The 24,200-nt window shown below is 39.7% G+C and overlaps 1 protein-coding gene across 4 annotated transcripts in view; it reads right to left on the reverse strand.

The window, feature by feature from the left end:
• Window positions 1-24,200, reverse strand: part of ptpn13 (protein tyrosine phosphatase non-receptor type 13) — a 303,931-nt gene that overhangs the window by 108,422 nt on the left and 171,309 nt on the right. For 2 of the 4 annotated variants that reach the window (XM_059988681.1, XM_059988684.1), the window contains 10 exons: window positions 22,891-23,073; window positions 21,649-21,811; window positions 19,726-20,158; window positions 17,464-17,573; window positions 12,559-12,648; window positions 12,098-12,205; window positions 10,637-10,786; window positions 9,551-9,984; window positions 5,317-5,460; window positions 220-313 (listed from right to left, as the gene is read on the reverse strand). In XM_059988681.1, coding sequence (XP_059844664.1) covers window positions 220-313; window positions 5,317-5,460; window positions 9,551-9,984; window positions 10,637-10,786; window positions 12,098-12,205; window positions 12,559-12,648; window positions 17,464-17,573; window positions 19,726-20,158; window positions 21,649-21,811; window positions 22,891-23,073 — 1,909 coding nt within the window. The remainder of the gene's footprint in view (window positions 1-219; window positions 314-5,316; window positions 5,461-9,550; window positions 9,985-10,636; window positions 10,787-12,097; window positions 12,206-12,558; window positions 12,649-17,463; window positions 17,574-19,725; window positions 20,159-21,648; window positions 21,812-22,890; window positions 23,074-24,200) is intronic. The other 2 variants (XM_059988682.1, XM_059988683.1) reach the window with 2 other exon arrangements.

Genomic DNA, 24,200 nt, shown 5'->3' on the forward strand with positions numbered 1-24,200 from the left:
AACAGCTGTTTGCCTTCATAAAGTCTTGATCCAGTATCATTACTATTCTATATAATATGATGATAAAGCTAATCTGAGCAAAAATTGTCCATTAGTGCATTATTTTGGACAAGTGTCAAAAATTGGTGACTATCATAATTTGGAAGTACTGCTCCTTAAGACACTTGATACTGCAAAATTTAACTTGTGAATAACTTTAAATGTGCATAAATAACTCACCTTTCCTAATTCGTCCGTCAGCCTCAGCTGCTCCTCCTGGTATTATGGCTTTTACATAAATCCCACCATGTCGCACACTTGTGTTTATACCACCCTAAAGTAATGCAAATGCATAGAAAGAAAAATAACTAACTGGTTAAAAAAAGCACATCGAGGGAAGTTTTTTTAATGAAATCCTTTCACAGCAAATGGTAAGGATTGCCGGTGGGGAAAAAAGCAAAAGATGACAGATACATTTACTAACAAGTTGCATATGTAAAGTTAAGAAAAGGAACTTCCCTTATGTATATTGTACGAGAGAATGGACGTTGAGGTGTATAGACATAACAGACTTTAAATATTTGTAAGGGAGAGAACTGATAGCTTTGCCAAGCATACAAGCAAACAAGTTATATTGTATTTATACATTTCTTGTTGTGGAAGGATGTGGAGCCTCTGACATAGTGAACAGAGTTCACTAACTCACGTACAGAATGAGTTGTCTTAAAGCAGTAAACATTTTGCTGAAAAGGGAAGCATTACGGAAAGATCTAAACAATGTCCCAAATACTGGAAAAGATTTTAAGAAGGCTGGAGAGTACTGAAGGATATTTTCCAATGGTAGGTGAATTAGGGACAAGGCATACAAGTTTATGAAAGGGAAATTAAAAGGAATCAAGACCAACAGAGAGGAAAAATAGTAATTTTGAAACAAGGCCTTATCATTTCTTTAGGTAAACAAGTAAAATATAAACTTCCAAAAGTAACTTTAAATAATAGTTATTTTGATAGATTCACCTTAAAGAAGTTGTTAAATTAGTTATTTATTTAAAAGCTATGTGCATGAACACCCACTGCTTTGATAATTATAACAGCTGGCAACTGGTTGAGCATGACTTTCTGCCCATGATTTGTATCTGGATGGCTGAACTTGCTGACAAGTTCATTTCCAATATGCTAAAGGCCTTGCACAGCAGGTGGACATTCCAAGGATGATGGTGTCAGTGGGTGAAGTACAGACTGGTTCATTGTAAAGAAAAGGTAGTCAACAAAGCCAGAACACAAGTTTATGAATTCTTTCAAGTATCTTTCAGTAAGGTTAATGGACAATTGTGTCAAATTACCAATTAAAGATTTCAAAAAAGTAAAATCACTTAACATTCTAAATCATTAATTGATTAAACACTTTAATGTGTCTAATGAAACACATAACTAATCTTATTTTTTCCCCCCGATTCCTTTTGTCTATTTCTGTCCATGGGGTTGTAACCAGGTGCAGGATCAGTGGAGAAACTTTCCAGTCTACGTGCTGGGGAATTCAGCAAGTTCCTGCTCCACTGCAGGAGTCCATACAGGACACAGCAGGAAATGCAGCCAGAAATTTGCTGGTTGAACTTGGTCTCTGAGGCTGGAACATCTTGCAGAGGAAAAGGATTCCAATAACTTATGAGTATACACTCTGTCATATCTGCACTGCATTTCCTAGCACATTCAAAGCCAACGCTCAATATACACTTCTTCCAGTCTGAATCAAAAGCCATATTGCAAATGACTCTCACAGCACTTTTTTTTTGAGTACATACAAGTCTTCTTGGGCAGTGACAATTAAAGACAGAATGCAAACTCAAAATAATTTGCTGCAAAAGAACCAGCAAAAAGGACCTAAGCAACTTTAACCTATAATGATGGCAAATCTAATGAATTAAGGAAAAAGTTTTAGACAAGGAGAAAATTTGTTTCAGCTTCTGTTGGCAATTGTGATGCTGAAAAGCTAACATACCTTGAGCAGTAACACAAATAAGCCAGTATTTTTCCATGTCGGTTATCCATTATCTGTCCAATCAAGTTGTATTATCCTTATCTGATAGAAAATTGCATCTCTGTGATTTTCCTCCCTTGCAAAGGTTTATTTTCTAGATATAAATTGTAGAAAGGAGGAGGAAAGAGAGAAGTAACCAGGTCTCCATCTATTTTACATCCCCAGGATTTAAGTCCCCTTCAGGTGCAGTTTCCTCTGGTCTAGTATTCATATGGACAGGGAGGAAGAAAGGCAAAAGTGATGCTGTTGCTTCATCACTTCTCATCACACTCACAGGGCTCTCCAAGGTGATACAAACGTCTAAGAGATCCAATAATCAGGCAAAGATGACCAGGAAAGTAATTGATCCCTTTCACCTGTACAGTGTTAACCAAATTCTTTAGGTCTGAAGGTCTTCAGACTGCTTATAATCTAATAAGAAAACTGGGGTTGTCAGCTGTAGTTGGCAACTCATCAAGGAAAAGGGAAACTCGAATCTCAAACCTCTGCTGCCTTGTGGCTCTTGCCACACTTGTGAAGAAGACTTTGGGAGTAAATTCCGGAGCTGGAGCCCCTAAGGCAGTCCTACATTGAGCTCAGTGCTGATTAGCAACCCCAGTGCCACCCCACCGCTGGAGCAAAGCAGTGTCAGTCCTCTGTGTTGAGAGGGGAAGCCTGCTCTATGGGCTTGCTCTCTATATCGCACTGGCCTGGCTTGCATATCACAGACGATGGTCTCCTACCATCGGGCCGCAAAGCACGGGCTACCGGGCCGCGAGGAAACAATATGAGTCAGCTGCACCTTTCCTCATTCCCTGTCACGCCCACTGTTGAACTTGAATGCACACGAGGTCATCAGTCGGTTATTAACCTACAACTACTTGATGAGTAAAAACCAAACGCCGCTTGTGATTTTCTTTGGAAGAGGTGGTAGGGGACATAAAAGGCCTAACGATGATGATAATGCAGAGACAGCTGAGGAAGAGATTACAAAAAAAAAGCTTCCTTCAACAGAAAATACGACAAGTCGTACATAAAATATGGCTTTAATGCCACCGGTGACTTGCACGCTCCAAGCCCCCCCGTGTGAGGTATGTGGAGACAAGCAGTCTCATGAGGCAATGAAGCCCTCAAAACTGCTTCAGCACCTTGATTCCAAGCACCCTGCTCTTAAAGACAAACCCGCTGAGTTTTTCTGAGCGGAAAAAACGTGAGCAAGTGGGACAGAAGCAAGTGCTGAGAGCCACCACCTCCACAAATGCTGCTGCTCTGAGAGCTTCGTACTTAGTGGCGAGCCGTATTGCTAAGGCTAAGAAGCCTTTCACTGTTGGTGAAGAATTGATTCTGCCTGCTGCCAAGGACATGTGTCGTAACTGTTGGGAGAAGCTGCAGCTAACAAGATGGCACAGGTTTCTCTTTCAGCTACCACAGTTTCACCGAGAATCAAAGACATAGCGGAGGACATCGAAGCACAGCTGTTGGAACGGCTTGGCGAGTCACCATGGTATGCTATCCAGGTCGATGAGTCTACCGATGTCGACAACAAGGCAATACTGCTGGTTTATGTGCAATATGTATTTCAAGACGATGTGCACGAGGATGTGTTGTGTCCACTGCCGCTGCCAACTAACACAACTGGGGGAGAACTATTCAAGTCTTTGAATGACTACATGTCATTCTGTGTTGGAATATGCACAGACGGGGCTGCAGCAATGACTGGACGGCTGTCTGGTTTCACTACCTGAATCAAAAAGGTTGCTCCTGAATGACAGTCTACACACTGTGTCATACACAGGGAAACGCTGGCTAGCTGAAAAAAGTCACCTGATCTTAACAGCGTATTGAGTGATGTTGTTGAAGTTATCAATCACATCAAAGTAAAAGCCCTTAACTCACATCTGTTTGAGCAGCTTTGCGAGGAAATGGATGCAGAGCACAAACACCTTCTCTTACACACTGAAGTCAGGTGGTTATCAAGGGGGAGAGCTCTGACCAGGGTTTTTGAGTTAAGAGAGCCACTACAGGGATTTCTTTCAGGAAAAAAGTCACCACTGGCAGCACACTTCAATGACGAGGAGTGGATAGCAAAACTTGCTTACCTGTGTGACATCTTCAACCTGATCAATGAACTCAATTTGTCACTTCAGGGGAGAATGACAACTGTTTTCAAGTTGGCAGATAAAGTGTCTGCTTTCAAAGCCAAACTGGAACTGTGGGGACGGCAAGAGGACAGGGGCTTGTTTGACATGTTCCCAACATTAGCTGGGATTTTGGGAGAGACTGAGGCTGCACCATCCTTCTCACTGCTGGTGCACAATCACCTTTCTTTGCTGTTGACAGAATTCGAGCGTTACTTCCCAACAGCAAATGACCCAAGACGTGCAAAGGAATGGGTCCGTGACCCATTTGTGAATGTCCCCGGTGAATCATCCATGTCAGTGTGAGATGATGATCAACTCCACAAGCTTGCAAATGATGGTGGGCTGAAAAGCATGTTTGACATAACATCTCTGCCGGCATTCTCAATCAAGGTCAAGGCTGAATATCCTAAGATAGCCACAAAAGCACTGAGAACGTTGCTTCCATTTCCAACATCGTATCTCTGTGAAGCAGGGTTTTCTGCAATGAATGCAATGAAAACTAAATTGCGGAATAGACGGGACATAAGGAATCCCCTGCGAGTATCGCTGTCTCCCATCACCCCTCGATGGGACCGTCTTGTTGCAGGGAAACAAGCCCAGGGCTCCCACTGATTCACCGATATCGGTGTGTTGCAATGATTTTATATGTTCATATGCGGAAAATATGCACTGTTTTTAATAATAAATTGGTTAGATAAACCCTTTTAGAAACGAAATGGAGTGTATTAGCCACTTATAAGTGACTTATAGTTGACCTATCACCTATATTCTGGTCATGATTAACAACCCCCCCCCCCCCCCATCCCCTGATCCGCAACAATATTGTCGATATTAAACCGGTCTGCGGTGCAAAAAAGAATGGTGACCCCTGACAGACAAGCAGGAATGCAACAGCCATGGTCGATCCCAGCCAACGAAGAGCCTCAAAAGAACAAGGTATCCATATTGTAGCAGACACTGTCATTGCCATGAGCATTAAAGATCTAATTCTATAAATTCTGTGTCCACTGATACCAGAGTAATCTGGTTCCCAACAGGATTGGGAAGGCAAAAATATCACTGATAATTTCAAACACATTCAGATAAATTAGCCTATGATCCCTGAAAACCAGCTCCATTGAATTTACGTTCTATATGTTTTAAAAATGAACTGAAATCGAGGAAAAGAAAGCTGAAAACCTTGCCAAACAGTACCGTGACACTTATGCCCAAGCTATTCTCTATTTTTGACAACTCCACTTCAAAAACATCGCCTGGTTTTAGCACGGTGTTGCTTTTCATATCAGGAAATATTCTTCTTTTGGTCTTTGCCACTGGAGAATCCTTCATGTAAGAAAAAGTTAAGATTAGTTCAAACAGGAATATGGGATATGCAATTGAACTTTTCTTCTTTTTCCCTCATTTTTATCATTCAAAGACAGGAAAAGACTTTACTGTCTTTGAATGATATAGAAAAATACTATTTTCATGGACATACTTTTTCCATTCTCAAGTGCAGCAAAGTATATTAATTTAGTTTAGTCCAATGAAGACAAAACACAAAAGTACAGAAAAATAATAGGTAAGAATCGGTCATTTCAAGTTTTTTTTGTAAATTATATTACCACTAAAAGATGGTGAACAAATTTCATGATATATGACAGTGATATTAAACATTCTGATTCTGGCTTTAATTTAAGGAGGTAATTTCAGGTTTGATACACTGTTCCTTAAAGTAGCTTGACATGGTATTATAAAACAATATGAACTGACTTCTACAAAAACCTGTTACAATGCAATGATGAGAAACTCAACAGTTTAGAGAACATACAACATATTGTGTAGACTGTGAAAAGTTCTACTCTTCGTACGTGCAGCATATAGTTAATTAATCTAGACGAACAAAATTACAAATGGATTTTGCACCTTCATAGTCAGGAAAAACAAGAGGCAGCAGAAAATTAACAAGCCCTCAAGATATTCCAAATCAACTCAATAATTGCATTGCTATAAAAATTGGGAATTTCTGCACAAGGGTTCAATATAATGATCGTGATAAATGTCCATTCAAACAGCTTGGTATAACAAGGGCAAGGAGTTTTGATGTATCAAATCCCACATCTTCTGACTTAGCATGTTTAAGTCTGATCCTAATGAAGTCATGGGATTTGAATTTTGATTGTTCTCCTGCTCTTGAGTGTAATTTAATGACCTTTCTGAAAGTGTGTATGAATAATGAATGAATATAATCAGCAAGTAATGTCCTTCTCTCCCTTGCTCTAAACCAGGGGTCGGCAACCCGCGGCTCTTTCATCTCTGTGCTGCGGCTCCTTGTGGCTTTGGAAAATAAATGATGAGTATTTAATTAAAATGTATTTTATGGTAGTTTGTTAGTTTTTGAAATGTAATTCTAAATTTGAAGATTATGGTGATCTTGTACAATCTAAATAAAACGTGATTTTTGTCGCTATTAATATACGTCACCACTGCCAATGCCTGACATCCGCCAGTGCACGATGTCTTTAATTTTTCGATCCAAGGTAGGCTAACTATGGAGAATTCTAAAAAAAGAAAAGTGACTGAAGAAAACAGAACGTTTAATGATACGTGGACAGATTCATTTACTTTCACTGTTGACGAGACTGGTTTACCGGTATGCTTAATATGCAATGAGAAACTAGCAAACAACAAAAAGTCAAATGTTGCAAGACATTTCCAGAATAAACACGCAGCCTTTGCTCAAAAATATCCGGATGGAGGTGAGAGAGAAAAAGCCGTTTCGGAACTGATGCGGAAGGTTGATCTGAGCAAAAATCATTTCAAGAAGTGGATGAAGTCTGGAAAATCAACTACATAATGCTAGTTTTGTTGCCGCTCAGGAAATAGTCAGGCACGGGAAGCAGTTTACAGATGGTGAATATATAAAAGAATCTTTCATTAAGATTTCAGAACATCTATTCACGGACTTTAAAAACAAGAGTGCAATTGTGCAGAAAATCAGGGATATGCCCCTCTATGCAAAGACTGTCAAAGACAGAACCATAAAAATGGCAGAAGACATCACAAAACAGCAAATTAAAGACATCAATTCAGCTGTGGCCTACTCGATTGCCTGTGACGAGTCTAAAGACAAAGGTGATATTGAACAAATAGCGCTGTTCTGCTGGTATGTAGCTCTGCCGGGCCACAGGAAGAAATGATTGAGTTGATACCTCTAAAAGACCAAACACGGGGGGAGGACATCTGTGAGGCTGTCTTGAATTGTTTAAGAGCCAAAGGAATAAAGACCACCCACCTGGTGTCAGTAGCTACTGATGGGGCACCAAGTATGACAGGAGCGCACAAGGGATTTGTGGCTTTACTGCAGAAGTCGCTGGACAGAAAGCTGCTGACTTTTCACTGCATCTTGCACCAAGAGGCACTGTGTGCTCAAACATTTCCTCTGGGATGCACAGAAGTATATGATGTTGTCATTCAGATTGTCAATAAAATAATGGCAAAAAGTTTAAATCACCATCAATTCCATTTGTTACTGGACGAGCTGGAAAGCGCATATTCTGATCTCCTGCTGCACAACAAAGTCCGGTGGCTGTCCAGAGGGGAGGTGCTGAAACGCTTTGTCGCGTGTCTGGAAGAAGTGAAAACTTTCCTGGGCAGCAAAGGACTCACCTTTCCTGAGCTGGAACAGCCAGAGTGGCTGGAAAAGCTACACTTCACGGTAGACATGACAGCGCACCTGAACACGCTGAACACAGCTCTTCAGGGGAAAGGATGCACAGCCCTGCACATGTTGGAGGATGTTTTGGCATTCGAGCGCAAGTTGACAGTGCTTGCCAGAGATTTACAGAAAGGCACATTGTCTCACTTCCCCAATTTGACAAGAGTTCAAACAAGCACACGACATGATAAATTCGGAGTATTTACATTCTGCAATCATCGCAATGCAAACATCGTTTGGGAAACGCTTCTGTGAGTTTAGAGAGGAAAAAAACACATTATCCTTCCCGGTCACTCCCCTAAGTACCGATCCATCCCTACTGAATACGACTGCATTGGCAGGTGTGAGTCAACCTGATCTTGAGATGGAACTGGCCGACATAGCCGACAAAGACATATGGGTGTCCAAGTTTAGACGCTTGACAGCAGACCTTGAAGATGTTGCCCGTCAGAAGGCCGTTCTTGCTCAGAATCACAAATGGAGTGATACTGAAAACCTCCCCAAACCGGACAAACTTGTTTTCGAAACATGGAATGCTATCCCTGACGTTTATGTAAACATTAAAAAGTATGCGCTTGGAGTCCTGTCGATCTTTGGATCCACATATGTATGTGAGCAGGTGTTCTCCAACATGAACTTTATTAAAAACAAACATCGCACACGCCTCACAGATGACAGCTTGCGATCCTGTGTAAAGATGAAGGTGATGTCATACAGCCCTGATGTGCAGACGCTGTGCTTGGAGGTCCAGGAGCAGAAATCCCATTAACCAAGTATGATAAATATTTTAATTGCCTATTATTTTACGTATATTCATATTTTTTCATTGTTCAGTGAACTAGTCCTTATATTTTTCAGGTTGACAGCTGGTTGACGTTATTTTTGGTTTGCTGCTGGCGGACAATTTAAGTTCGGTGTTTTTCATAAATACAAGAAGGACTCAAATAGACATTGAGTATTTTACTTAAAAGTAGCCTTCAACCCAACGTCTTTTTTTCGGAGTTCAAAATGTTTTTGTTGCATGCAGAAATGTAATTTTGTTTTCTCTGCAGGAGTTCATCGATTTCATAAATGCAACACATTATAGTTTGTTTATACATAGCATAAAGGCAAAAAAAAACCCGTTGTATGCAGTGTTATTTCATTTTAAATGTCAAACAGGTTTTGTGGCTCCCAGTGTTTTCTTTTCTGTGGGAAACGGGTCCAAATGGCTCTTTCAGTGGTAAAGGTTGCCGACCCCTACTCTAAACTGTCTGCCACAGCCTCGGGGAAGCACCCAATGTACTCAAAGCCCTCACACCCTGGTCATCCTCTCCTTCCCCCTTCCATCAGACAGGTGGTATAAAAATTTGAGAACATGTACCACCAGGCTCAAGGATAGCTTCTATCCTGCTGTTATAAGACTCTTTTACAGACTTCTTACATGACACAGAACTCCTGATCGCTCATCAAGGTGCTGGCACTTTCTCAAACAATGTAAAGATTTAATTATGATTTTAACATGATACAAGCAGCACACAGACAATTCACTCTGAAGAGTTGAATAAGGAATAAATGAAAGGAAAAATCTTCTGCCATTACTTCAGCTATTTGGAAACTATTGCTTTATACCTTATAACTTTCTATAGATGTACAAAGAAAAGATGGTAGTGGAGGCAGTGGATGGGTGAAAATTAGGTGGGGAGGTTGGAAGAGTTGGAGGGGGAAGCACATTACCTTTTCGGGGCTTTGTTGCTCTTGACTGCTGGAATATGTTGCTTCATCCATATCAGAATCACCCCGATCAGAGCAATCTGTTTCTTTAGGCATTTCAGTATTAATGCTACTTAAATGCCCTGTGCCTTTTAGCACAGTTTGAATCAAGTCCTGCCTTATGCATCGTGACGTTTTGGAAGCAGTCTGGTGTCTGTGGAGACCATTCACCTGGCTTTGTGAAAGGCCTGCACTTTCAGTTTGGGAGTCCTGGGAGTTGGTACTTCCTCTTCGTTTTTCTTCAGATGGAACTGAGCCACGGACAGGATGAGTTCTCTGGTAACTCTGTGATTGATCAAGTTCTTCTGAAGAAGAGACCTCTTCATAATCCTGTTGTCTCACTTTAAGACAAGGACTCTTGGACTGGCTCCTTGTTCCCTTTTTAAGGGGAGGAGATGCTTGACAACAAATGATTAAAACAATTACATATTACTTCAAGCAATAGTCTACACTTTTTAAATAATTAATATGCAGTCATTTTAACTGTATGCTCTTAGTTGAATTAATATTTGTAAATTCAAATCCAGAATGCAGGTCCTCATTGTGTCCAACCAAAATCTATAACTCAGTTTTGAGCTTATGCACACTTTTTATGCTTATGCAACTATCTAATGCTCAACTAGATATTTTGCAAGCAGTTATATCATGATAAGTATCCCACTTAGCTATCTGACTCAAACACCAAGATTCAGATTTAGAGTGAATTTACAATCATTGTGATTGGACGTTCACTTTCAATGCTTTATAGTAAATAACAAACAACATTCTTTGCATGACAAATCTATGAGTCATTTCTAGTCTTACTAAAGGTAATTTCTAATTTCCCTCATGGTAAATGACTTTTAACCCATGGTATGAGTCAAAATAGCCTACACTTGCAACCAACACACTTCCACGTGGGGGATCTCTGAGCTTGAATGCACAATTCACTATAGGTTGCATCATGAGTTAATAAGCCACGTCCTCCAGCTCCACATTGTCTGACCTGAATCATAACTTTGTAATATTTCAGATTAACAGATTTTTATTTTTAAACCCTAGAACAAGTACCTGAAGGAATGCCAGTTCTTCTGTAAAGTTTCTCTTTTGGCTGAGAGACGACCAGGGTTACATCTTCAGGAGCATTTTGTAAAATTTCCACTGCTGCATTGTGTGCAACACCTTCTAAACTGATTCCATTTACGGATATCAGACGATCACCTGGAAACAGTAAAAACTTACCTACTACTTCACAAGAATTTTTGAAACATGCATAGACCCTAAATCATGATGAATTTTGCAGATTCAACTTGGAATTATAGTTAATGTGATTGGACTCACTGAGAATTTACTCAACTCTTAAGACAATATTCAGCTTCATATTTTGTAACACTGGGTTTCTTAATTCTACATAGAACAGTACAGCATAAGAACACAACCTTCTGGCCATTATAACACCATGAGATATAGAAGCAGAATTAGGCCATTTGGCCCTTTGAGTCTGCTCTGCCATTTCATCATGGCTGATCCAATTTTCCTCTCAGCCCCAATCTCCTGCCTTTTCTCCATATCCTTTCATGTTCTGACCAATCAAGAATCTATCAACCTCTGCTTTAAATATACATAAAGACTTGGCCTCCACAGCTGCCTGTGGCAAAGAATTCCACAGATTCACCACTCTCTGGTTAAAGAAAATCTTCCTCATCTCCATTCTAAAAGGAGAACCCTCTATTCTGAGGCTGTATCCTCTGGTCTTAGATTCTCTCACCATAGGAAACTTACAAGAACAATCACAGCAAACTAATTAAACACCTAACTAGACTAATCCTTTCTAGTTACACAATTATCTATATCCTCCCCCATTCTCTGCAAATTCATGTGCCTAAAATGCTTTTAAGTGTCTTTATCATATCTGCCACCACATGGATCTCATGCATCTTAACCGTTTGGGTAATTAATTAACCCTCTGGATGATTAATCTCTGCCTACATTTTTAATATTATAAAATTCTTCAACAAACTGGAGAATTGGTTTAAAATATTAATTAATATTCAAAATTAAGATATGAATTAATTAAAGCACTAATTTAATGGTATAAGCTATGGTAAATCCCTATTGAAATGCAATAAACATTAAGTGTTATTCCAAGACAAAACACTAAGGGGAGCACCTAGACAACCACTTGCTGGTAAGATCAATAAACCGCAGTGTTTAGTTAACCAGCTGAGGCACTGCCTCTCTTTCTGGAAGAAATTTGGGAGTTGGGTAAGGAATGCATTAAAATATGTGAAAGAAAACCAGTGTTATTGGCTTTAAGTCACAGATTCATCCTGTCTGATGATGAGCTGTCAGATCCTAGAGTTTGGTGCTTAGGAAATATCAACACTGACAGACCATAGTCGCAATCCCTACAAGAACAGCCCTTTCAAAACCTGTAGCCTCCTTGCCTGACAACTCATGTGCACAGCAGGGAATTGTGATGATCACGTTGGAGGATATCACTACTTATCATGTGCAGAGGCAATACAATACCTGGGTTTAACCGCTGATCAAGTTCTGCTGGACCTCCTGGCAAGATCGTAGAGACAAAGATTCCCAAGTCCAGTTTTCCTGTCTTTGCTCCACCAATAATCTGAAAACCTATTTTTAATCAATAATTTGGTGAGTGGCTTTATTATTAGAATGCCTGCAGTTCTTCCCCTTTTCGCCAGAAGAGAAGAACACTGTTGCATGAGGCTGAGCATCTCAATTTAAATTCACTCTTTGGAATCAGGTAGCTTTTATGCTTTTGTTATTACTTGGTCAAAGCAACTAATTCCATTCACTACCATGCAAGATTTTGTCTAATAATTTTTTATGTGTTTGTCCAGAAAATTATCCAGATAATTTTATATACGTTTGCTTTAAAATTGTTGATAATAAAATTATTTTGGTAGCTAAATGACATTATTTCAACCATAGATAAACCACCCAAACACACTGAGCCAACGTACCCAAACCATGTTTCACATCCTTCTTCAGCTTTATACATCTAAGCTCCCTTTCTGGTGAAGGCAATGTACTAAATTTCTGATGAAGAGTACCTATCAAATACAAACAGTTCAAAAGTTAGGCTAGTATGACTGTCAATTAAGGAATTACTATATATAAAAAGTCAACTTTATAAAAAAGGAATTGCAACTAATTTCAATGCTGGATTTGGAATTAAAGTGGATTCTGGATAACTGGGCGATCAGTTAATCTGGGCAGTCACCCATTTGGGACAACGCTTAAGAAACAAAAACAAATCGAGAAAACTGCCAGGATTTTTTTGTTTACTTCGGATACTATGTCATTTAACTGACGCAAGAAATGGCTGCCAAATAGGTTCAAAGCTGCAACAATCACATGTACTTGCGCGGCTATCAGACATGACACTGTGCTTAGTGAACATTTTTAAATAGCGTCAGTTGTGTGTGTTTGTGTTAAAAAAGTGATTTATGTCACTACTAATAGTTGGCAGGAAATGAGCAATAAAGCAATTCCAAACTGTTCTGCTCACTGTGGTTTCGAGCATCTGGCAATGTCCAAAACGGGCAAGAGTGAAGATAAAACGAGCTTACTACTTCAACAAGTTGGAAATGATGAAAAATTTGAAGGTATTAACATAACCTTGAATGTTACAGTGAAAATGAACATTTGGAGGATATAATCGTCAACAGCAGTATATGAAGTCAGTCCATTATCTTCAGTCGGTGCCTGAGCTGATTTTGTTCATTGCATACACTGGATGAATTCCTCCATTGCAAACTATTCAGAACTAATATACAGGTTTATAGTACTCTGGTACTATTGGTAGTGTTATAATTTGTTCTGTATTTCATTTAAATACATAATTTGTTACTCAGATGGTCTTCTGTATACCTTTTTGAACTATTTCCATGAAACTTCAGTTAATTGGGGCAGCCATTTATTTGTGCCAAAATGTACTGGTCCTGTTGTATCCCAATTAACCGGAATTCACTGTAACTATGTCAAATCACATTTGCATAACACTTAAAGCTATTGAACAAACTCTTGGCAATAATTACCACACCCTTGCCCTTCTAAAAACACCTTCAATTTGTTCTAAGCATCCATTAATTAGAAATAAGTACTATTTCACAATGCAGCTGTTTATCCTCATAAAGCTGATTAACATGCCACAGTCTCAAAACATTTAAAGAGCAATTAAGAGAACGTGAAAGACTCAAATATTTCTGTGTGAAAATTAAACAACATGTCACACAATAATTTAAATGGGTAACTAAAAAGTTTGCAATTTGTGTCATTGCTTGAGCTGTTGATTAGTGCACAAAGAAAGGCATAAGCTTCTCAGCGAGAAAAAAGAATCAATGCTCAGTTACTGATTTGCTTTTGCTCATTTGCACTTTAAAAATCCAAATTAAACCACAATTAAATCAATAATTGCAGATTTTCTGGTGCTATATAGGATAATTAGAACACTAATGCGTAAATTTGAATCTATCAACCCCTTCCCAATATATTAAAGGCCTCTTGTGCACAATATATCCATTATACATTCCTACAACAATTCAGTGTCAATTATTTATATGTAAATTTATTTCAGCTGAAGAAATTCTGTTTGGGTCATGTTTCACGGGATGGTACTTTGCACAAAAGGAAAGTTAATCAGAATTTATAAATGCTCGATTATCAAGGACTGTAAAAGTTGGATAAAACCCAAACAGCTGATGCAATTGGAAAACATGGATTTTTCCTTTTAGTTCTGTACACAAAGGAAAAATACTTCATGTGGCCAGTTCAGCTGGACTACCTAGGGCAAGTACTGTGTGTGGCTCAGCATTCTCCAGAGGACACAATAGAACACACAAGGGCCTGCAAACTTCCACACATCTGCGAGTTGCTGCTTCAAACTATTATGAATCATGACCAGACCTGCTGCCAACTTGCTAATGAAGGATCTTGGGAAGATGATCAAAGTCAGCATAAAGAGACAAAAAACTGTCAGAAATTAAGAAAATATCTTCTGAAGATCAGTGGTGGAAAAATATGATTACATTTAGAAGGGCACTGTTTTCATATTAATCGATTTAATAAATTCATTAAGTTGAAGTAAGACAAATGTGATACATTGTTAGGAAATCTCAGAATCAATAATGCACTTTAAAAGTTTGGCAAATATTATGTTCTAAAACATAAAGAATTGGACAATATGCATGTTATATTTCAGACATCCAAAAGTTAAGCTAAAATTCTACATGTGAAGCAACACACACACACAAAGTGCTGGAGGAACTCAGCACGTCAGGCAGCATCTATGGAAATGAATTTACAGTCAACATTTCAGGCTGAGACTCTTCTTCAGGACTGAAAAGTAAAGGGAAAGATGACAGAATAAAAAAGTGGAGGAGCAGCTGGTCTAAAAGTCAGAGGGCAGCAGAAATCACAGAGGGGGAGCAGTGAGAGAGTTTCACTTAACTCCCATCAAAGATTTAAACCTATAACCATGCTATTGATAGGTCTCAGTCATTATATAAACTATTCTAAATTATTAGATAACTAGACAAATTATTTTAGCAGCATAAATACACAAAATAAGAAATAGTGCAACATTTAAGATTGTGCTTGTGTCTGTGTGCACGTTTTAGAACATGTTTCCCTTTTATCCAATACTTCCAGTGATGTAAAAACCAACAAAACAGCTTGTGGCGTGCACATCAAGTACAGTACAGGCTTAATTTTCTCCTTGCATGTATTTACTTTAACTAGAAACTGGAGAAATAGAGAATAATAGGAGTAGAAAAAGAGGGTGGAGACCAAGAAAAGCTGAATGATATGAGTGGTGATGGTGCTAACTGAAAGACAGAGGTAAATACATACCTGGAGGATGTGAAAACAGAAGCAATTAACTTTAATTATTATAAAGGAAAGAATGAATGCTAGAAATGTGAGCTGGATTACCTGAAATCATTGAATCCTTAAGTCTATAATGTACCATGTCAGAAGATGTAGTTCTAACCTTGAGTTTCTAATGAGTTCCACTGGAGTACATATGATTAGGAGTGAGACATCAACTGGCTCGACTTCAGCACTCCTCGAACCATACTGTTTCTGAACATACTGTCCTCTGCTCTCTCCGCACTAATCTCAACCTTACCATCAAATCTGCAAAGTTCCTGTGTGCTGGACTTACCTCTGAGGTGGCAACGTTCAGACACCTCCACAAAAGATTTCAAGACATCTCAACAGAAGGCCCAACCAGTTGCCCTCAATCACTGCCCTGCTCAGTCGAGTGGAACTGGTCCTCACCCTCAACAATTTCTCATTTGGCTCCTCCCATTTCCTCCAAACTCAAGGGGTAGCATTGGCAGCAGCGTGGTTTCCAGCAATACATGCCTTTTCCCCGGCTACCTTATTCGTCTTTCTCCATCTCTGGAGACAAAATGTCTATCAATGTATTTTATAAACCTACCAACCGCCACTACTATCTTGACTATAACTCTTCCCACCGTCTCCTGTAAAAATTCTCACTGCCGCATCTGTTCCTAGGATGAGGCTTTTCTTTCCAGAACATTGATGAAGTTCTCTTTCTCCAAAGAACAGGGTTTCCCTTGCTCCACCATTGATACTACTCTCACCCCATCTCCTGGGTATCTGTGTTCAACCCATCTTCCTGCCACCTTAACAGGGATAAGGTTCCTTTTGTCTTCACCTACCACCCCATCAGCCTCCACATCCAATACATCATTCTACTCAACGTCCGCCATTATCAATGGGATCCCACTTCCAAACACACCTTTACCTTCCTCCCACCTCACACTCCACTTTCCACAGGGACCACTCCCCCTGTGATTCCTTTGTCCATTTTTCCCTCCCTACTAATCTCTCTGCTGGCACATTTCCCTATAAGTGACAGAAATGTGACACCTACCCATTCATCTCCTCCCTTACATCCATTCAGAGCCCACCTATTCCTTCCAGGTACAGGCAATTGATGAGATCCTACATAAATTGAGGTACTGCTTTGTTGAACACCTTCGTTCCATCTGACAAAAGGAGAAAACTCCTGTGGCCAACCATTTTGATTCCTATCCCCATTCCCATTCCAACATGCCAGTCCATGGCCTCCTCGTTCGACACAATGAGCCACTCTCAGGGTGGAGGACCCCATATTCCATTTCAGTAGACTTCAAACTGATGGCATGAACATCAATTTCTCGTTCTGGTTACCTTTTTTCCCCTCCCCCTTACCTCTTCTATTCCCTACTGTGGCCTCTTAGCTTTTCTCCTTTCTCCTCACCTGCCTATCACCCACCATGGTTCAGTCTCTTCAACTTTCAGATTCCTTCCTCTCCTACCCTTTATCTTTCCTTCCCACCTGGCTTCACCTGTCACCTTCCAGCTAGTCCTCCTTTCCCTCCCCTTCCTTTTTTGTTCACCCAAAATGCCAACTGTTTATTCACTTTCATAGATGCTGTCTGACCTGCTGAATTTTGCCAGCATTTTGTATGTGTTGACCCGAATTTATTCTAGGTACTAAATATATGTATGAACTCAATTGGTCCTTTGGTGTTTTTATTTCAGAAGATCTGGGCCCAACAATTATGAAGAAAACACAGTACTGCCACTGACATCTAAAATTTTGACAAATCTTTATAGATGTGTAGTGAGGAATATATTAACTGGCGGCATCACAACCTGGTATTCTTTCTTTTTGTATTTGCGAAGTTTGTTGTCTTTTTGTTGAACTGGTTGTCCACCCTGTTGGCAGTGTCTTGGTTATTGGATTTATTGAGTATGTCTGGAGTAAAATGAATCTCAAGGTTGTATATAGTGACATATAATTCACTTTAATAATAAATTTAGTTTGAACCTTGAAATATTTAGTGTCTGACCTATAGCATTTGCCTGAATAGAATCTTCTGCAGGCAGCGAATCAGGTGCAGGAATTCTTCGGGGAGGGCTTCGGTGTAAGGTAGCCTGAGACTTCTTTGGACAAGTGACACTTGAACAAAATAATAAAGGTGACAAAATGGAAGAAAAATAAATGAGATTTTTTTCAGTAAATTGCAAAAGCAAAAATTGAAACTAGTTGTACTTTACATACACCATTCTCCATAAAACATAGCTCCTTAAGTAGATTGTGCAATTAAAAACAAACCAACAGTCATATGATAAAGAAATAATACACTTTAATCGGAGATTTTCTGAGTATTCACTAAATAAGTCATCTTAAGATTTTAAAACTAAAATTGATTCTGTTTCCTTATGATTTCAGCAAGAGGTGACATGACAAACTACTTTTTTCTTTAGATTTGATGCCATCATTCGCTTTGATTGAGGAAATTGACACAAATGTGTCGAAATCACAAAGCAACTGAGGAAGAGTAATATTTAACTTCAACAGCTGCATCTAGATCCAGGGAAGATTTTTTTAAATTGACTAGTTTACACATTATGAAATACAAAATGATAGAATCTTTCTCATCTTGGTGTTTACTTTTATGAAATGCCTGGAGGTACAAGTTTCCTGCACTAACCTTTGTTACGTACTCGTGACACATGACAGTGGAGCCCTTGTCATGTGACTGGGGTTGAAGCTGTACTGGACTTGAGGTGATGGTCTTGTGATGATGGTGACGTCATTTTCCCGCCAGTAGAGATCATGTGATGGGTTTTTTTTACAGGTTATAAAAGGTAGACCCCACCCTGTGAGGAGGGGCAGTTCGTGGCTGGATTTGCCAAGTTGACTTCATGCCACTGCGTGTTTTAAGAGATGATGCAGTTTAGTTGAAGGATGAAGTTTTTATTTAATGCCTAAAGTTTAAAAGGTCATTGCCAGCAGGTTCTTTATGATTCTGTTAGTTCGCAATTAGAGGAGAGTGAAGATTCGAAGTTGGAAGTTAAAGATCGAGGAGAATCGCTTTCCTCGGTGAAACGGGGGCGACCTTTGTTTGATCCTTATTTGGAAGGATTTCGTTGACTATCTTCGTGTTAATCCCTAGGTTTACCTAGAAAGGATTGAAGGTAGTGGAGAAGGAAGGGTCAGTGCCTTTAAGCCGTTCTGTTTCGTGAATTCTTCGTGGGAAGTTCGACGTCGGGGATCGAAGCCAAGCGACGTGAAAGAGAATTCAAATCGCCCTGTAAAGTCTCTCCTTTTAAATGGACTGTGAGCATATCGAACTTTTGGCAATACCACTTTAAAGAACTGTTTTGGAATATCACTTTACGAACTGTTTGGGCTGTTAGGGAGAGGGAGAGGGAGAGGGAGAGGGAGAGGGAGAGGGAGAGGGAGAGGGAGAGGGAGAGGGAGAGGGAGAGGGAGAGGGAGAGGGAGAGGGAGAGGGAGAGGGAGAGGGAGAGGGAGAGGGAGAGGGAGAGGGAGAGGGAGAGGGAGAGGGAGAGGGAGAGGGAGAGGGAGAGGGAGAGGGAGAGGGAGAGGGAGAGGGAGAGGGAGAGGGAGAGGGAGAGGGAGAGGGAGAGGGAGGGAGAGAGGGGGAGAGAGAGAGAGAGAGAGAGAGAGAGAGAGAGAGAGAGAGCAACAACTAAATATGTCAGGGATGGGGTAAAAAGGGGAGGAGGGGCATAACGGAATTTCAGATAAAGGGTGCTATAACCTGTAATAGATTGTTTTCATTATATAAATCTATCCAACAGCATTTTTTTTTTTGGAAACAAGCAGGTGCATTTGAGCACAGGTTGGAAAACATCTGACAACTTTTGAGCACTCAAAGCCTGCGGGATGCTCTGAGGGGAGTTTCTGTGGTCGGGAGCCGAGGCCCAGTTGTTGCTGATGCCTGGCTGTACCTTGCCTTCCAACTGGAGGGTTAGGATGTCCACAATGATTGAACTTGCAAGCCTACACAAGGCATAATGCTGGTAGATGAGTACAAGGGTCAGGGTGGACATGGTTTTGTGCTGTGTGACTTAACACAGGAATGGGGAGAGCACAGCAGAGGGGAAAGTGCCACTCTGGGCAGGGTTGAATCCATTTTATAAATGGAGCTTTCTATTTTGTTGACAACGATGATCATGTGGCGAAAAGGTTTGCTCAGTCACAAAGGTTTGCTTTGGTCATAAAGGTCTTAGTTACAGCAGTTTCTAACACCACGAACCCACTCCTTATCTAAAGTTATTCCTTATGTGAAAAAACATACCTGCTTTTGACCCACTGCTCACTGTCTACCACGGACTCGGTGTCTGAACGGTGCTGTGGATGCTTCAGCTTGAGTCCGGTCGGCCCTTTCAGCATACTTGGAGGAGGAATGAGCTGGCTGCTAAAAATAGATGTACTTCTCCGTTTTGAGTCAGAAACTGGACGAAGGTCGTAGTGAGATTTGCTGAGAACGGGAAGATATTGATCCCACAGAGCTCTACACACCTTATCTTTGGAGATGCTGTGCAGAGGCTGGTTCAACGCAGCCTCTGACCGGGACATGCGTTTCAGGAGATCAGACTGTGCAAGTTGTAATGGATCTGTTATTTTGTTGTAGGCACTCGCGGCAAGACTAGAACTGCTATTCACCCTGCTTGTGCTGAATATACCTGCTGAGTCTCCATTGTAGTTCAAATTGTTGACCGATAAGCTTTCTAAAAAAAAAACATAAAAGTGAGTATGGTCCGCATGTCAGGCAGAATGAATGTACAACCAGGATACCTTCCATCCCACAGTTAGGACAGCTCCATCCCACTGTTAGGACTGCTTCTATCCCACTGTTGAATGGCCCACTAGTACAATAAGCTGGCCAGGCAGCATCTATAGGGAGAAGCGCTGCCGATGTTTCGGGCCAAGACCCTTCATCCTGACAAAGGGTTTCGGCCCGAAACGTCGACAGCGCTTCTCCCTATAGATGCTGCCTGGCCTGCTGTGTTCCACCAGCATTTTGTGTGTGTTGTTGCTTGAATTTCCAGCATCTGCAGATTTCCTCGTGAGTACAATAAGCTTGACTCTTTACCTCGCAATCTACCTGTTTCAGCTTTGTGCCCTATGCCCTGCCTGCACTTACACTTTCTCTGTAACTGTAACATATTATTCTGCTTCCTGTTATTGTTTTCCCTTGTATTACCTCATGCATTGTGGTACTAAAATGATCTGTATGGATAACATGCAAAACAAAGTTTTTCACTGTACCTTGCTACATGCGATAGTAAGAAACCAAATTCTCTACCCAATCTCATCTGTGATGTACATCTTCTTGTCAAATCTAGACACCTCCATACTATACCCAACCTCTAACAACAAGGAAATATAGCAGACAGAGAATGGTGTTTCCAATTTATTTTACTCATTGTGGGAAAGGCTTTTCTCTCAAAGTAATATTGAAAGTTTAACATATGGGGAATTGCCAACACAACCACACTTCTTAATTGTTAGTGGTCCTGTGAATATAAGCCTTAAAGGATCTATACTGTCCCCACAATTACAATTTGCAATATTTAGCTACGTAAACTGGAAAAAAATGTAACAAAACAAACTTCTCTAGTTCTGTAAATTATGAACCCATTGGCCATCTTTCGTTACCTCCCCATTTTGACAACTTTTGCTAAATCAATGATCAGCAGTGTAACTATTACTGCAAGATTGTTTAACACCTAATATCACAACCACATTAATTTCCAGAAAGATTGAACAGTAACATACAGACTTAAATATGCTTTACCCGCACCTGTTACCTTCAGCATATCCCTGGTTTAAAAAAAACTTAACAATTACATTTCTGTAATCAATGTTATTCTAATCCTACTAAATTTCTTAATTACTTTTCTGTTAACCTGTAACACATTCTTTTCTATCATTCTTCACTGTATTTTGCACCAGGGTAATGAGATTTTAAATACTGAAGAACTGTGTACTCTACATTGGAGGTGTGTGTATTATGATCAGTGGCATGGTATCACCTGTTATCCAACTTAAAACAGAACTAAGGAAATTAAATAGGGAAACCAATGGGATATTTTAGTAATTTTAAGGTTTTCTTTCCAGTTCTAAAGCTTATGGTTGCAGATGTTAATAACATATTTTATTTCACATTTCAAGGCTCAGCAAAGCAGAAAAATTGAAGAATAGCTTGCACCCATACCAATTTCATCCATGTTCTGATTGTCCCTCCGTGCTCTCATCTGCAGTTGAAATTTGTGCTGGGATGAGACTAAATGCAAGAGATATTGACACGTCTTGCTGCTATCTGTCTGAAACATATGCTTAATACCATCTGAAGAACTTTGTAATGTAATCTTCTTTCTCTGTACGTATGAAGAAGAATTTGGAATGGAGCGGAAATTAGAACTGCAGCACAATGAAAACTTAGTTTACATTTAAAAGATATTTACCCCAAATTATATTACAATCAACGCTACAGAACTTCATTCATTTTAAGGTAATATGTAACCTTAATGAACAACTTAAATCAGATAATTTTATCTATGCTTCATTCACTAGAAACGGTTAAGCACCAACACGTGCTTCTAACTCAATCCATGTCATGGTGAAAAAACTGTTTTCAAATCACTGAAGCACAACTATGAAAAAATGTGGGACTTAAATAATAAGAGAAACAAAAAGACAATTTATTCTATCAATAACAACTACAATATCTTAATCTCCTTTTGTCTTTTCCACGCATTATTGCTGCAGAAATATCTTACTGCAACTGTGTAAAATGCATTATCATGCATATTTGTACATAGCTTATCATGTACATATCTGTCCAATTGTTTTAAATCTTTTTTATAAAGAATTTCAACTATAATATTTGATAGAACATGATGAACATGTAAAATGAGTAAAATAATAAACTAGAGACACGAACGACTGCAGATGCTAGAATATGAAGGAACAAAAACAAATGGCTGCAGGAACTCCAGCTGCATCAGACATCATTGATTCCCATTTCAGGTTGTACAATAACCCAGTTTTAGTGGTGTAATCTCAAATGATGATGAGGCAGCCTACAGAGAAGAAGTCATCACTCTGACACAGTGGTGTCAAGAAAACAAGCTCTCCCTTCAATGTCGCAAAAACAAAGGAGCTGGTTGTGGATTACAGGAGGAATGGAGACAGGCTAACCCTATTGACATCAATGGATCTGGGTTTGTGCAGGTGAACAGCTTCGTCCACCAGGCCATCAGGGTGATTAATTCATGCTGATACAATTATATTTCTATGCTATATTGGCTGTCCTATTGTACATACTATTTATTACAAATTACTATAAATTGCACATTTAGATGGAGATGTAAAGATTTTTACTCCTCGTGTATGTAAAGGATGTAAGAAATAAAGTCAATTCAATTAATGATACTCAGAGCCGAAGTTCACTTACATTGAAAGAAATTTTTTTTGTATCTCTCCATGGAAACCGAAGGATTTCTGTTCTTGCCCCATTTTGTAACATATAAACAAAGACACCTTTCGAACAAATGCCTAGGTTTATTCCAGTTTGAGTCTTTTTTTCTGGTAGAACCCGATGGAACAGCACTCCATACTCAGGCAGTTTCTGACATACCTGAAAACCATGTTAAAAAAAAAGTTTCTTATAAATAAGCACACATTCAAAAGGACTAAGGTAAGAAAATATACTGAGTTCTAATCATTATACATAACAGTCAGGGAATCCTAATGAAAACTTAGATACAGCTCCATAAAAACATTATCACTGGCCTGTTCATGGCTCTCAGCCAAATGCGTGAATGTAACATGTTATCATAGTGGTTTCCCACTAAAGTAATCTCCAGTCGATTTCTGGAGATCCCCTTCTTAGGCAGTACCTTCAAGACTGAGAATGTCTTGCTCTATAGTTTGGTGTGCTCTGAGATGACTAATCGACCTCTGTGGGATCTGCAGACTCTTCCACAGGTAGGGCAAGCAGAGGCAGATGGGGTGAATGGGTGGGATGCTTGGGATGAAATGTGATCTTTTCACTATTTGTGGCTAGCCTCCAACGTTCCTGAAGGAATTGAAAGTGTTTGATATCTTAGAATATAGAATGGGACATAGAGCAGCATAGGAAAGGAACAGACAGTATGGCCATTATATCAGTGCCAATCAAAACTAAATCTATCTGCCTACACATAGTCTATATCTCTCTATTTCCTAATGTTCATGTGCTTGTCTAAAGGCAAGTTAGATGTGGAGATTGTTTCTCCTTTCACCATTTCCCCCAGCAGTGTGGTCCAGGGACCCTTTGTGTAAAAAAAAGTCTCATAAATCTCCTTTAAACATTACCCCCTCATCTGAAATCCTAGCCGTTAAGTATTTGGTGTTTCTATCCTGGGAAAAAGATTATCTACCAGCTCTAAAGAAAACAATCCAAGTTTTTCTAACTCTCCTTATAGTTAATACTTCTAATTCTGCAAACATCCTGATGCACCTCTTCAGTACAAACTCCAAAGCCTCCACATCATTCCTGAACTGGATACCGTACTCCAAATGTAGATGAACCATAGCTTTATACAACTGTAATGTGGCTTCCGCCCTTTATATTAAGTTGACAGATCGATGAAGCCAAGCATACTGTATGCCTTCTTTTTCACCCTACTTACTTCTGTTGTCATTGTCAGGACCTGCACTCTGAGATTCCTTCATACAGCAATGGTCATATGGGTCCTGCCATTTACAGTATACTCTCCTCCC

The sequence above is a fragment of the Hypanus sabinus genome, chromosome 14 (assembly GCF_030144855.1).
Source record: "Hypanus sabinus isolate sHypSab1 chromosome 14, sHypSab1.hap1, whole genome shotgun sequence".
In the NCBI taxonomy this organism is placed as follows: Eukaryota; Metazoa; Chordata; class Chondrichthyes; order Myliobatiformes; family Dasyatidae; genus Hypanus; species Hypanus sabinus.